This window comes from Aphidius gifuensis, linkage group LG2 (assembly GCF_014905175.1).
Source record: "Aphidius gifuensis isolate YNYX2018 linkage group LG2, ASM1490517v1, whole genome shotgun sequence".
NCBI lineage: Eukaryota > Metazoa > Arthropoda > Insecta > Hymenoptera > Braconidae > Aphidius > Aphidius gifuensis.
In genome coordinates this window covers 30,474,491-30,489,832 of record NC_057789.1, presented here as the reverse complement: position 1 = coordinate 30,489,832, position 15,342 = coordinate 30,474,491, and the positions used below count along the sequence as shown (strand labels likewise).

At 24.4% G+C, this 15,342-nt stretch overlaps 3 protein-coding genes across 3 annotated transcripts; all 3 read right to left on the bottom strand.

Moving 5' to 3' along the window:
• Positions 1-395: 395 nt before the first annotated feature.
• LOC122850728 (facilitated trehalose transporter Tret1-like) lies at positions 396-1,985 on the bottom strand. Its single transcript, XM_044149857.1, has 3 exons — positions 1,512-1,985; positions 1,371-1,423; positions 396-615 (listed from the first exon to the last, which is right to left on the bottom strand). Exons 1-3 carry the CDS (start codon positions 1,983-1,985, stop codon positions 396-398), a joined length of 747 nt encoding a protein of 248 aa, XP_044005792.1.
• A 594-nt stretch (positions 1,986-2,579) lies between these two features.
• On the bottom strand, positions 2,580-3,223 carry LOC122850324. Its single transcript, XM_044149484.1, has 3 exons — positions 3,075-3,223; positions 2,764-2,981; positions 2,580-2,691 (listed from the first exon to the last, which is right to left on the bottom strand). The coding sequence occupies exons 1-3, from the start codon at positions 3,124-3,126 to the stop codon at positions 2,641-2,643; spliced, it is 321 nt and encodes a 106-aa protein (XP_044005419.1). The 5' UTR covers positions 3,127-3,223; the 3' UTR covers positions 2,580-2,640.
• A 5,248-nt stretch (positions 3,224-8,471) lies between these two features.
• Positions 8,472-13,733, bottom strand: LOC122850323 (facilitated trehalose transporter Tret1-like). The gene is made up of 5 exons (XM_044149483.1): positions 12,996-13,733; positions 11,113-11,315; positions 10,942-11,049; positions 9,910-10,871; positions 8,472-9,822 (listed from the first exon to the last, which is right to left on the bottom strand). The coding sequence occupies exons 1-5, from the start codon at positions 13,001-13,003 to the stop codon at positions 9,475-9,477; spliced, it is 1,629 nt and encodes a 542-aa protein (XP_044005418.1). The 5' UTR covers positions 13,004-13,733; the 3' UTR covers positions 8,472-9,474.
• Positions 13,734-15,342: the final 1,609 nt, after the last annotated feature.

The following is a 15,342-nucleotide window of genomic DNA, read 5'->3' as shown; positions in this document are numbered from 1 at the left end:
TTTTGATACTTTTCTCCACTACGTACATAATACGTATATAATAATTTTCATTTTTATTAATCATTATCTTGGAAGTATTAAGTCATTTAACAATAATTTTTTCATAAACAAAAAACATTTTATAATTATTAATATTGACCTTTGTTATTTTGCTTATCTTATTTAATAATTCCTTTTATTTTTTTTTCATATAAAAATTTTTTTTTTGCAAATATTAATAATACTAATACAATAGTTAGTTAATTTTATTTCTCTTCACTATTAAATAATGAAAAAAAAAAAGAAGAAGAAGAAGCTAATCCTTTTATAATAAAAAAATAAAGAAAATTTTCTTTTTTTATTTTCTTAAATATTAAATACTAATTAATATTAATTATTTATTAATTAAATAATAATTAAACTGGTGATTTATTATCACGATTAACAGGTCCCAAATTCTTTTGTTGTCGTGGTTGTTTTTGTTGTTGTTGATTTCTATTACGATTTCTTTTTCTTGATCGACATTTTCTATTAGAACTACCATTATTATTTTTTTTATTATTATTCATCCAATCACCACCAAAGTTCATTGGTGCTTGTCCAATTACCCATATACCATCACTCTGATGTGGTCCACTATTATTATAATTATTAGGTAAATAATTTGGCCCGTCATAATTTTGTCCAACATCTGAATAACCAATGCCAATAACTGGTGGTCCAGGACCAAGAAGACCATCAGAGGAGTTTTCGATTTTATTACGGAATTATAAAATAGAAGAGGTGTACTTTATAAAATAACAAGGTAGCACGGGGTCGCTTTTGTTCACTTTTGTTAATAAAAATAAAAGATATAAGTTTATATTTTTATCAAATTCACAAAATTCGCATCTTTATTTTTTAATAATTTATAATTTTTATCAAATTTATCATATTTCTTATAATTATTTATCTTTCTTTTGTTTAAAAAAATAAGTAATTTTTGCGCGTTAAATTAATGTATTTACAATAATCATTTTTTTTTTTATTTTTTCAATTTATTAAAATACTTTTACGAGATCTAAAATATTTTTATTTAAAAATAATTTTGTATTTAAAATTAAACACTTAATAATTAGTTATTTTTTATAAACATTCAACAACAAAAAAAAAGTAAAATAATTCATTATTATGATTTAAAAATTATTGATATAAATTTTATGTTTTTGTTATTTCTTCTTCTTGATTTTGTTTATCATCATCATCATGAATAATTGTTTTACGAAATTTTAAATTTCCTGTTTTTAAACTTGAATTTCTACCGGAAAAATAATCTTCAATTTCTTGGAGTGTTTTATTTTTAGTCTCCGGTAAAAATGTATAAAAATATATTGTTCCAAATAGCGATATACATCCAAACATTGATTCCTCTAACTTGAACTGGATAAACTTCACCAATCATGACCTGAAAAAAATAACAAATATTATATTAAAAAAAACCAAGCAAAACCCTAACAACAGCATGAACAACATGAACAACTTGAACAACTTACCCAAGGTATAACTAAAAATCCAATTGTACAAGCAATAGTATAAGAAAATATAAATAACACTGGCATCCAAGTAAATGATGGCTCAATATTATTTAATTTCCAATATTGATAATACCACAAATATCCACTAAATCCAATCATCGATATACCACATCCAATTGATGATATCATTGTCAATGGTCTTCTTCCACATTTACGACAAAGTACACATGCCATTATTGTTGATAGAAGTCTAACAACACCAAGTACAACAGTTATCAAATAACTATTTATTGTAACACCTGATTTATTAAATATTTGTACAGCATAAAATGTCAATGCATTTGTACCAGACCATTGATAAATTAAAAAATAAAAAAATAATACACAAAATGGTTTTAATGCATTTGGTTGTAATATTGCTTTTATTATTTCACGTGGTCCACTTAAATGTTTAATATTATTTTTTTGTGAAAATTTAATTAGTCCATTCATTTTAGCAAGTCGTATAAGGAACATAAAATGACAAAAGAGGTATTCGGTATTTTTGAAAATTTACCTACTCGATTTTATATTTGCCTAATACTTGAAAAAAAAATTCGATTTGTATCAGGAACATAGAATGACTAGAGAGGTATTCGATGTATTAAAAAAATTTGTTTTTAGAACTGGCAGAGAAATTTTCAAATTTATTAAGCAAATATAAAATAGAAGAAGTGTACTTATGTTCTAAATTTTATGTTTCTCTAATAGTTTTAATTTTTTGTATATTTCTTTGAAAAAAAATTATTCAATAACAGAGAAATATAAAAAGCAAAAAAGTATATGTTTTTAATAATTTACTTCTTATTCTGTTTTTCTAATAATTAAAATTTTTATTTTTATTATTTTTTAATATTTTTTTTATTTAATTGTAATAAATTCCATCTGTTTCATTGTGATTTGTTTTTTTTCTCTTTTTAAATTAGTTTTTACACAACTCGAGATAATAGGATCAGATATTATTAATAAATTAATCAATTCATATAATATATCATGATTAATTTTAGACATCTTATTTTATAATGAAAAAAACAAACTTCACTTTTTTTTTATATTACTTAATGTAATTTCCAAGCATATAAAGTTTCAAAAGGATTTAAAAATAACATTATTTTTTATCATTTTCTTTATTGGTATAAAGGATCGAATTATCCATGACCTGTAAATAGAGTAAGTTGTCAGTTGTTAAAAGAAAAAAAAAAAAAAGGTTGATGAATATACATTAACGTACCCTTATCAAGACCTGGTACCAGAAAGCGCCAAAAAGTGCTGCCATCCCTACAGTTAATCCAAACCACATGGTGGTTTTTACCCAACGTAGTATTTGTGGTATTGCAAATGGATGATGGTTCGATTGAACTGCACGTTGAAACGGTCGATGTCGACGTTGTCGACTATATGATCTTGTGAGTACTCTTGGAATTGGTTTTCCAAAATTTTCAACACCAACTAAAACAATTCATCAATTATCAAGTATTATTTTAAAAAATTTTAAAATCAACCTAGAAAATATATTATGTATATAAACTGGTATAAACTTACGCGCTGCAATTTTAACAGATTTTAGTAATGGCTGACGCAATAGGTTCAACATGTCGAACAATAAATACTGACTTGAAGACTCAAAGCAACTCAAAGTGAATGCGACAATGAAGGAACTGCTAACTGGTCAGTCAGCAAGAACAGCAAGTGATCAGTTGCCGCAGATGTTCGGTAGAGTGGGTATAAGCAGAGTGCGGCCATAGATCTCTTATACCCACTCCATACGGCGAGCACAAAATGTCGGACTAATGGGACCTCTGTGGCCGCACTCTGCTTATACCCACTCTAATGTTCGGGAGAGCAAAGCGCCACTGACGCGGTACTTACTACATATAAAGGATGATCATTTTTTAGTGATCAAATCACTGATCATCACATTATAAGGGGAAAATTTTTCATTAATTTTTTTATTATTATTATATCATCTATTAATTAACATATAATTTTTTTAATATATATTGATATCAAATAATTATTCAAATAATTAAGGTTACCATATAAAATTATAAATTAAACATTGACTTATTATTATTCTTATTATTATTAATATTATTATTACATGGCCTTGAATTCTGTCTCTAATAAAAAAATATCATTAGTTATAACTTATGAGTTACTAATTAAGTTATAACTAATTTTCTGATTACTAACTTAAAAGTATAACCATATTAGTTAGTTATAAGTTATAAATAAATTTTAATTTCTAAAAAACAATTAGAAATAAAATAGTGGCGACATTAATTTTTTAATAGGGTCATAGAATGAGCAAAGAGGTATTTTATACAATTTCTAGTTCACCTCCTCTTTCACCTGCTCCCCTGATATTTTAAAAATATATTTTATTTCTTTGAAAACAATTAGAAAAAAAATAGTGGCGACATTAATTTTTTAACAGGATCATAGAAAGAGCAAAGAGGTATTTTATAAGATTCCTAGTTCACCTCCTGAGTTACCTGCTCTCCTGATATTTTAAGAATAAATTTTGATTTCTAAAAAACAATTAGAAATAAAATAGTGGCGACATTAATTTTTTATCAGGATCATAGAACAGGCAAAGAGGTATTTTATTTCATTTCTAGTTCACCTCCTGCGTTACCTGCTCTCCTGATATTTTAAAAATAAAGTTTATTTCTCTAAAAACAATTAGAAGAAAAATAGTGGCGACATTAATTTTTCAACAGGATCATAGAACAAGGAAAGAGGTATTTTATACAATTTCTAGTTCACTCTACCTGCTCTCCTGATATTTTAAAATATATTTTATTTCGAAAACAATTAGAAAAAAAATAGTGGCGACATTAATTTTTAACAGGATCATAGAATGGCAAGGAGGTATTTTTATTTGTTTCTAGTTTACCTCCTGCATTACCTGTTTCCTGATATTTGAAAATAAATTTTATTTCTTGAAAATCAATTAGAAAAAAAATAGTGGCGAGTTTAATTTTTTAACAGGATCATAGAATGAGCAAGGAGGTATTTTATTTGTATTCTAGTTCACCTCTTATGTTACCTGCTCTCCTGATATTTCAAAAATAAATTTTATTTCTTGAAAATCAATTAAAAAAAAAATAGTGGCGACATTAATTTTTTAACAGGATCATAGAACAGGCAAGGAGGTATTTTATTTATTTTCTAGTTCACCTCCTGCATTACCTGCTCTCCTGATATTTCAAAAATAAATTTTATTTCTTGAAAAACAATTAGAAAAAAAATAGTGGCGAGTTTAATTTTTTAACAGGATCATAGAATGAGCAAGGAGGTATTTTATTTGATTTCTAGTTTACCTCCTGCATTACCTGCTCTCCTGATATTTCAAAAATAAATTTTATTTCTTGAAAAACAATTAGAAAAAAAATAGTGGCGAGTTTAATTTTTTAACAGGATCATAGAACAAGGAAAGAGGTATTTTATTTATTTTCTAGTTCACCTCCTGCATTACCTGCTCTCCTGATATTTCAAAAATAAATTTTATTTCTTGAAAAACAATTAGAAAAAAAATAGTGGGAGTTAATTTTTTAACAGGATCATAGAATGAGCAAGGAGGTATTTTTTATTTGTATTCTAGTTCTACCTGCCTACCTGCTCTTCTGACATTTAAAAATAAATTTTATTTTTGAAAATCAATTAAAAAATAGTGGCGACATTAATTTTTTAACAGGATCATAGAACAGCAAGGAGGTATTTTATTTATTTTCTAGTTCACCTGCATTACCTGCTCTCCTGATATTTCAAAAATAAATTTTATTTCTGAAAACAATTAGAAAAAAAATAGTATGACATTAATTTTTTAACAGGATCATAGAATGAGCAAGGAGGTATTTTATTTGATTTCTAGTTTACCTCCTGCATTACCTGCTCTCCTGATATTTTAAAAATAAATTTTATTTCTTGAAAAACAATTAGAAAAAAAATAGTGGCGAGTTTAATTTTTTAACAGGATCATAGAATGAGCAAGGAGGTATTTTATTTGTATTCCAGTTCACCTCTTAATTACTCTTTTGATATTTCAAAAATATTTTATTTCTTGAAAATCAATAAAAAAAAAAAAATAGTGGCGACATTAATTTTTAACGATCATAGAAAGAGGAAAGGAGGTATTTTATTTATTTTCTAGTTCACCTCCTGCATTACCTGCTCTCCTGATATTTCAAAAATAAATTTTATTTCTTGAAAAACAATTAGAAAAAAAATAGTGGCGAGTTTAATTTTTTAACAGGATCATAGAATGAGCAAGGAGGTATTTTATTTTATTTCTAGTTCACCTCCTGCATTACCTGCTCTCCTGATATTTTAAAAATAAATTTTATTTCTTGAAAATCAATTAGAAAAAAAAAAGTGGCGACATTAATTTTTTAACAGGATCATAGAACAAGGAAAGAGGTATTTTATACAATTTCTAGTTCACCTCCTCTTTCACCTGCTTCCCTGATATTCAAAAAATAAATTTTATTTCTTCAAAAAATAATAATAGAAATATTATGAAAAAAATTTGAATTATCATAGAAACATTAACGAAAAGGCTATTCATCCAACTGAGGACTTAAAAAACTTAAAATGAGAAATTTTTCCGAAATAAACGACGCGGAGAAAATTTTTCCTCTTATTTCTTCGCTTGGGTCAATTTTGGAGAAATTCGGAGGTATCACGGTGAAATTTGGGAAAATTCGGAGAAAAATTTCCACCGGGGTAGATTTTTAAGTTTTTAAGTGCTTGGTTGGGTGAATAGCCTTGTCGATGAATTTATATTATTAAAAAGTTAAGCAACCAGTTAAGTACTACCATCTTACCAATTTTCAAATAAAAGAAATAAATAAAAATATACAATTAATATTGCTGTATTTTTAATATCTTGTATTTTATAAAATTGTTATATAAATGAAAATTATTAATGATAATAATATGAAAATTAACTTTTTTTTTTTAAATATTCAATGGTAATAATTTTTACATCTTCAGCTACTACCGAAAGTATAAATAGGCAATATACTTATCCTTTAAGGTGCGCTTCATAGTGAAGTGTTCAGAAGGAACAAATTTCACTTTTTAAATACCAAGGAGGTATGTGGTAAAAGCAGTAGCTTACCGACGCCAACGCCTTTGAAAAAGTATAGTCAAAAAAAGGCCTCAGTGAGGAAAATATATAAAAGAGTACGCGTCGACAGTTTTCACGCAAACCATGAACAGAGATATAATTAAGCCAATACTGTTTATGGTTTACATGAAAACTATCGCCATACTTAAATATTTAAATATTTGATAAAATATTTAGAGACAAATTATTTAAATGTATTGTAAATTCTAAAGCTTATCAAAACTAATTTAATAATACTCATATTTCAGGAATTCAACAAAGGGATTTCATCAACAACTTGATGATGATGAGAAGACTTAATTTGGGAGGGTTGGTTCATTTCCCTGTGAACTTTCCAGCTCAAATGGCAGGTAAATTTAGAACAAATAGAAAGTAACTACATTAATTAATTTATTGATTGAAAATAACATAATATTTTTATTTTCTTAGTTAACCATCAAAAATTGATGAAAGATGAAGGACCAATCAAGTCTAACCTTGTAAAGAATTACACCACATCTCGTCAATTTTCAACTTCAGCAGCTGAATTTGGACCAGGTAAATTGAGAAAATTATTACACATCATTCATTACACCCCCCGGGAAAAAATATTGTAGATCTATATTGATATATATGCTGCAGATCAATATAGACACTCAAATCAGCACCATCTGTATTTATCAGGCCTGGTGGAAATATTACTCCGGCATTACTCCGGCATTATTCCGGCATTACTCTGGCATTTCTCCGTTTTTGGCCCATTTCCGGAGAAATTACTCCGACATGAGGTTGATGGCGGAAAAATTACTCCGGCATGAAATTGATGGCGGAGAAAATATTCCGGCACCAATCTCATGCCGGAGTAATTTCTCCGCCATCAACCTCATGCCGGAATAATTTCTTCGCCATCAATTTCATGCCGGAGTAATTTCTCCGCCACCAACCTCATGCCGGAGTAGTTTCTCCGGAAATGGGCCAAAAACGGAGTAATGCCGGAGAAAGCCGGAGTAATGCCGGAAAAAGCCGGAGTAACGGCGGAGAAATATTTCTACCAGGGCATAGTTAGATATTTAAATATCAATGTCATTATTTTATGCAAATGTCAACTAAATTAAATGTTAATAAATTGGTACTGGTATTGGTACTAATATTTTTTGTACTTCATCAGTTGGTGTTGATTTAACACATAGATGTGGACGTACTATATTTAGTATATTGTCCTTGAAATTCCATAACACAATTGTATGAACAAAAATTTCTAATTGTTGCATCTGACATTGTTAAATGATATTGTGCTTGTTTTTTTTTTTTTTTTTTTCAAGAAAATGGAGAACAATTTGGCAATCCAACAACAGGCAAGGCGCGTGGAGTAAGGCGCTTCCCGAAACTTCAGGAAAAACCAATGTCAAAAGCAAAAAAATGCTTCTGAGCATGGTTTTATCTGTAATTTTCCAAGACATTGAAGATTTACCAGACGATACGCCATGGTTAGCTGAAACATCTGAAAGAATATTGCGTGCTACCAAAAAATTTTTTGTTAAATAAAAAAAATTAAAATAACAAGCAATTTATTTAAAACAAATTGATATTATTAAAACAAAATAAATATTATTTATCAAACCCTGATTGTCTGATAAATAAAATAAAAAAATTTGATAATTAAATTGTAAAAAGTTTGGTGTTTGTTCTTATTTATTAATATGTTTTTTTTTTCGTATGTCTTGAATTTTAATTTCATAATTTATTGATCGCAATTAATCATGTCAAGTAATTATAATTAATATTTAAAATATCAAAGCGATCAATTAATAAATTAATAACAAATCTCAATTATTTTTAATTATATATTTTGAGTAATATACGTATATAATAATTTTTATTTAATCATTATCTTGGAAGTATTAAGTCATTTAACAATAATTTTTTTATAAACAAAAAAACATTTTATAATTATTAATATTGAGCTGTGTTATTTTTATTATCTTATTTAATAATTCCTTTTGTTTTTTTTTCATATAAAAAATTTTTTTTTTTCGCAAATATTAATAATAATAATACAATAGTTAGTTAATTTTTATTCTCTTCACTATTAAATAATGAAAAAAAAAAAAAGAAAGAAAATTTTCTTTTTTTATTTTCTTAAATATTAGATATTTCCAAAATATATATATAGAACTACAATTATTATTTTTTTTATTATTATTCATCCAATCACCACCAAAGTTCATTGGTGCTTGTCCAATTACCCATATACCATCACTCTGATGTGGTCCAAAATTATTATATAATTATTAGGTAAATAATTTGGCCCGTCATAATTTTGTCCAACATCTGAATAACCAATGCCAATATTGGTGGTCTAGGACCAAGAAAACCACCGGAGGAGTTTTCGATTTTATTAGGGAATTATAAAACAGAAAAGGTGTACTTTATAAAATAACAAGGTAGCACGGGGTCGCTTTTGTTAATAAAAATAAAAGATATAAGTTTATATTTTTATCAAATTCACAAAATTCTCATCTTTATTTTTCTATAATTTATAATTTTTATTAAATTTATCATATTTCTTATAATTATTTATCTTTCTTTTGTTTAAAAAAATAAGTAATTTTTGCGCGTTAAATTAATTTATTTACAATAATCATTTTTTTTTTATTTTTTCAATTTATTAAAATACTTTTACGAGATCTAAAATATTTTTATTTAAAAATAATTTTGTATTTAAAATTAAAAACTTAATAATTAGTTATTTTTTATAAACATTCAACAACAAAAAAAAAAAAAATAAAATAGCTCATTATGATGATTTAAAAATTATTGATATAAATTTTATGTTTTTGTTATTTCTTCTTCTTGATTTTGTTTATCATCATCATCATGAATAATTGTTTTACGAAATTTTAAACTTCCTGTTTTTAAACTTGAATTTCTACCGGAAAAATAATCTTCAATTTCTTGGAGTGTTTTATTTTTAGTCTCCGGTAAAAATGTATAAAAATATATTGTTCCAAATAGCGATATACATCCAAACATTAAAAATGTGCCATGCATAGTAATTGTATCAATTAAAAATGGAAAACTTTTAACAACACTAAAGACAAATGAATGTGCTGAAAAAGTTGTTAATCCTCCCATGATTCCCCTAACTTGAACTGGATAAACTTCACCAATCATGACCTGAAAAAAATAACAAATATTATATTAAAAAAACCAAGCAAAACCTAAACAACAGCATGAACAACATGAACAGCATGAACAACTTACCCAAGGTATAACTAAAAATCCAATTGTACAAGCAATAGTATAAGAAAATATAAATAACACTGGCATCCAAGTAAATGATGGTTCAATATTATTTAATTTCCAGTATTGATAATACCACAAATATCCACTGAATCCAATCATTGATATACCACATCCAATTGATGATATCATTGTCAATGGTCTTCTTCCACATTTACGACAAAGTACACATGCCATTATTGTTGATAATAGTCTAACAACACCAAGTACAACAGTTATCAAATAACTATTTATTGTAACACCTGATTTATTAAATATTTGTACAGCATAAAATGTCAATGCATTTGTACCAGACCATTGATAAATTAAAAAATAAAAAAATAATACACAAAATGGTTTTAATGCATTTGGTTGTAATATTGCTTTTATTATTTCACGTGGTCCACTTAAATGTTTAATATTATTTTTTTGTGAAAATTTAATAAGTCCATTCATTTCTTTATCAAGATTATAATTACTTGAACGAAATTGTTTAAGTGCTTTTTTAGCATCATCTGGACGACTACGTGATATTAAATATGATGGTGATTCAGGATATATAAACATTAAAAATAATGCAGCAAATGGTATTATTGAACTTAATGCTGCAACAATATTCCATGTTGCAATTGAACCTAATATATATTCAAGTAATACACCAGTTGAAACACCAACTGATGATAATGCTGTTAACATACCACGTAAATGTGGTTGTGTTACTTCAGATGTATAAACACGTGCTGGTGCACCAACCATACCAGATCCTAAACCAACTAAAAATCTTCCAATATATAACATTTCAACATTTGTTGCAAAACTTATTAATATCCAACCAATTAATGCTGGTATTTCAGTTATAATTAGAGATTTTTTTCTACCAAGACTATCCATCATATAACCAGTTAATACACAACCAATTGGTGTACCAATTGATGACATACTTGCTGAAATATTTAATTTATATTATTTGCTAATTGTTATATTTTATTTTGATGATTATCAAGTGGTACTTACCAACCCATGATGATTGAACTTTACTTATTGTTATTGTACTGTTTAACGATTCTAATTGTGGTAATGCTATTGCTGAAAAACCAAATGCCATACCAGTATTTATGGTACCTGAAATTAATTCAAAACATTTAGATATAATTTTATATATTTTTTATATTAAATTAAACTTGCCAAGTTGTGCAACAAATGATGCCAATACTTGTCGTAATGCACTGCCATTTATTGAAGGTCCAACACCAAGTTCTAAGTCATCTAAATTTTTTTGTATTTCTGTTTTTTCATCATCATTTTTCCATACTATTGGCTGGATTTTTTGAGGTACTGCTAATTGATCTATCAGGCTATTTGAATCAGCCATTTTATCTGATGTTTTACTATTTGAAAAATTAAAATTATCATTATTTTTTAGTCAATTGATGGATCATTAAATTGACTGGCATTTATCATGATAATATACTTTTTTTTAAGCAATTATTTATTGTCTAGTTATTGTGATAAATTGACAATCATCATTATTGTCAATAAACAGTGCAAGGACAAGTGTAAATATATGAATTAAATTGTTACTTTTATTATCGTTATGTTCATTAATATGCAGCTTCGATTAGATCAATTAGAAACATTCAAATATTACTTGTTGTTGTTATAATAACAGTACATTAAACAGTTGATTAAACAATTAATTTATTAATCATAATTATTTTTAATTAAACAAAAAAAAATGAGGCTGTTTTAATTATTCATTTTTTCTTTTCTTTGAAATTTTTTTTTTGAATATTTTTTATTAATTTTTAATTTTGTTATTATTATTATATTATTATCAAATTAATTTATATTTTTTACAAGATAAGATTTTAATTAATAATTTGGATTTTTTTATTTTTAATAATAATTAGAATTGAGTTGTGAGGAAACTATGAAATGAAAGAGAAAATATTAGCTGATTTGTGAATAATAATCATTTTTTTTTATAAAAAAATTAATAGACTTTTAATTAATAATAATCTTAATATTTTTTTATTCATTTTTAATTAATAATAATTATGATTATTTATTTCTACTATTTTTTTAAATTTTGAATTGAAAAAAAAATAATTTAATGAGGAAAATATAAAAAATAAAAAAGAAAATTAAGCTTATCTGTGGATAAACTTTTTTCATTTAAACTCAATTAACATTTTATAAAAAAAAAATAAATTTTTAATTAATAATAATCATAGTACTGTGTTTTTATTATAAAAAAAAAGCTCCGTTATGAATAAACAACATTTTTCATTTTTTTTTTTTCAAATTTTTTTATAAAAAATAAATTAATTAACAATTCATTCATTTTTACATCAACAATATAATTATAATTTTTTGTTTTCGCTGTTTTTTAAATTACCACGAAGAAAATGTTAAACGACAAAAAAAAAATACAAGGAAATTAAATATATCCGTAAATAAACTGTTATCATCATTTTTTTTTTTTTTTTCATTAAATCGTCTGAGTCATAAACAGATGTTTAAAAAAAATCCGCATACACAATTATCTTAATATATATTTCAAATAAATATTATTAATATTTTTTCATTAATCAACCAATAATAAGTAAAAAAATTTTGAATAAATACGTTGACATTGCACACAAGGACAACGATCTTTAATTTAATTTTAACTATTTTTTTATTTCCTATTATTTTTGGCTCACACCCAAACTTGGATTTGAAATATATAATTTGTAAATATCACATATGTCAAGTCCAAATTTGCATTAACAATAAAATAAAAAAAAAAAAAATATAACTAAACAATAAATAATTGTTATAAATAATTTTAAAAATAAATTTTCCACAGAAATTAGCACTTTTTTTTTAAATTTTTTTTGTTTGAATTTACTTTTTTTCTATCAACACCAGGAAGATATTTATTATTAGAATAATTGCATCATATGCATTAAATAGACCTTTGTTTATCACAAGAAAAAATATTTCAAATCAAGCCAAAAATAATGTTTCAATAAAATATATAATTAACAATGAAATTAATCATTTCCATATTTATATGTACTTACTCATTCATTGCTATTCAAAGCTATTTACACCAACACAATTTATTTATTTAATTTATTTATTTAAACTAAATTATTATTATTATTATTTATAATAATAACAACAACGTATTATTTAAATACTATTATTCTTTATGCTTCCTGAGTTTATTTTTAAATATTTATCACAGTGAAAATTTTTTTTTTACAACTTAATTTTTATATTTTATTTTTTATCACTTTTAAGTGGTAAACAAATACTTGTTTAATATATTATTTTTTAATAAATATATATTTTTTTAATATACTTTTCAACGAATGAGATAATATTTCCATATAAATTTTAATTCTACGTGGTATTTTTTTTTACGTCCACGAGTCATTTGTGAATATTTTTTTTTTTTATTTTATTTTTTTTCGTTAGATAAAAATTGTTATTAAATTTATTTATAACATTTATAATAGCTATTGATAATTTATGGTTTTTTTAAAAATTGCTTGGAAATTTTATTGTCTTTGATAGAAACGTGTTTGATTAAATTTAAAAAGTCTACTGTCGCTGTTGCTTGCCAGAGCTAAACTGTTCGACTTTTTTTATTCGTACAATAACACTGCTATCTTGTTGGACTCTTTTTTTTTTTACAATTTGACGACTGTTTGTCTGTGTCAAAGAAAATAATCGTCATCACTATAATAAACTCGAATTTTCCACTTGTTATATTTATAAACAAAAAATAAAAAATTAATTTTTGGCTGATAGAAAAACAAAAGATTATTTTTTTATTTATATTTTCTTTTGTTGATGTGATTTATTATTATTAAAAAAAAAATTATATCAATCTTATTTTATAAGGATATATATTTGTCAATTGAAAAAAAAATTATTATTTTATATTAAATGCAAAAGGGGATTAAAAAAAAATATATATATCTTATCTTTGTTGTTATTTTTCATCATTATAATCACGTTCAATCTACGTGAATGATATTTATGAAAAATATAAAATTATATATCATACAAAATTGCAAATTACATTACATTTATATTTACATTAATTTTTTTTTTTATTATTAATAATAAAATTTATTATATACATTAACAGTATTTTTTTACATAAACTTGTTGATTTTTATTTTGTTTTTTTCTCATTGTTTTAATAATAACAGTTTAACCTTGTGAAAAAAAATTTTTTTTAAAAATAATTTAACGACTTTTTTAAATGTTTTAATTATTACATAATAATGTTTAAACAAATATATAAATTAAAATAATTAAAAACATAAATCCTTAAATAAAATAATAGTAAATAATTTTTTTAAAACTCACATTGAAGTATACTTGGAGTAGAAAATGTCTCATAACTTTTGTTATTGGACAAATGGCATATTGTTTATTATTTGCGTTGATTTCAAATGCAAAACAGTCTGGGTGGTCTGGATCAACCCAATATTTTATTAAAATTGTTAGGTCTCAGTAAGTCAAGTGACTCGCATTGTATTATCACCACCACGAGGTTCAAACTTTTATATCTATATATATATTTTTTTTTTATCATTTCATTCATTGCACTCAATTTAAACAAACAATTTATTTTTTATCATTCGTTTTTTTTAAATTTAAAAATAGTATGTAGCAATGTTTAAAGGGTAAATTGGTAATCAATAATAATTGATCTTATGATAAACAAAAATGAGTATCTTAAATGTTGGTTTTATAAAAAAATAAAAATATAAAAACATGATAAATTTTATAAAATTACATTTATTTAGTTAATTAAAATTCAAGTGTTTTTTATAAGTAATAACTATCACAGGTCTCTGTTGACGACCCCAACAAATATGTTACGTCATAAACACCTCATGTGCGTATTGATTTCGAAACTTTTACTCAATAAATATACACGTGACAAACGCGTGATATACACTCCGCAGGATTGTGGAATATTCCTTTTTAAAAAAATTTAATTATGCTTATTTAATACTCAGGACACTTGTTTAAATTATTTATTTTAATACTTGTAATTTTCTAATATTAAAAATATTTAAAAAATGCATTTTAACATTTTTTTACTATTTTTAAAAAAAACATTCATGTCAATGATTTATTGGTCATAATCACACGATGTAAAATTAACTCAAATAATAAATGAAAATTATTAATCAATTAGATAATAATCATTTTTTATTATTTTTTACAATCATCATGTTTGCGTGCTGATATTTTTTTCACTTCTATTTTTATAATTTAATTAAAACATTTACCTTTTTTTTTTTTTTCTATTAATTTATTGTTATTATTAACTATTAAGAATTTTATACGTCAAGATAATTAATTGACAAATCGATCGATAATTTTTTAATATTAATTTTT

What these genes read in the sequence shown, in the direction of transcription:
- LOC122850728 (XM_044149857.1), bottom strand. Translation starts at nt 1,985, where the DNA reads ATGAATGGACTAATTAAATTTTCACAAAAAAATAATATTAAACATTTA. An exon ending in GATTTTTAGTTATACCTTGG is followed by an intron (nt 1,424 to 1,511) that starts GTAAGTTGTTCA and finishes TATTTTTTTCAG; the next exon opens with GTCATGATTGGTGAAGTTTA. An exon ending in AGAGGAATCAATGTTTGGAT is followed by an intron (nt 616 to 1,370) that starts GTATATCGCTAT and finishes TTATAATAATAG; the next exon opens with TGGACCACATCAGAGTGATG.
- LOC122850324 (XM_044149484.1), bottom strand. Translation starts at nt 3,126, where the DNA reads ATGTTGAACCTATTGCGTCAGCCATTACTAAAATCTGTTAAAATTGCA. An exon ending in ATCTGTTAAAATTGCAGCGC is followed by an intron (nt 2,982 to 3,074) that starts GTAAGTTTATAC and finishes GAATTGTTTTAG; the next exon opens with TTGGTGTTGAAAATTTTGGA. An exon ending in GGTACCAGGTCTTGATAAGG is followed by an intron (nt 2,692 to 2,763) that starts GTACGTTAATGT and finishes CTCTATTTACAG; the next exon opens with GTCATGGATAATTCGATCCT.
- LOC122850323 (XM_044149483.1), bottom strand. An exon ending in ATCATTTGTTGCACAACTTG is followed by an intron (nt 11,050 to 11,112) that starts GCAAGTTTAATT and finishes AATTAATTTCAG; the next exon opens with GTACCATAAATACTGGTATG. An exon ending in AGTTCAATCATCATGGGTTG is followed by an intron (nt 10,872 to 10,941) that starts GTAAGTACCACT and finishes TAAATATTTCAG; the next exon opens with CAAGTATGTCATCAATTGGT.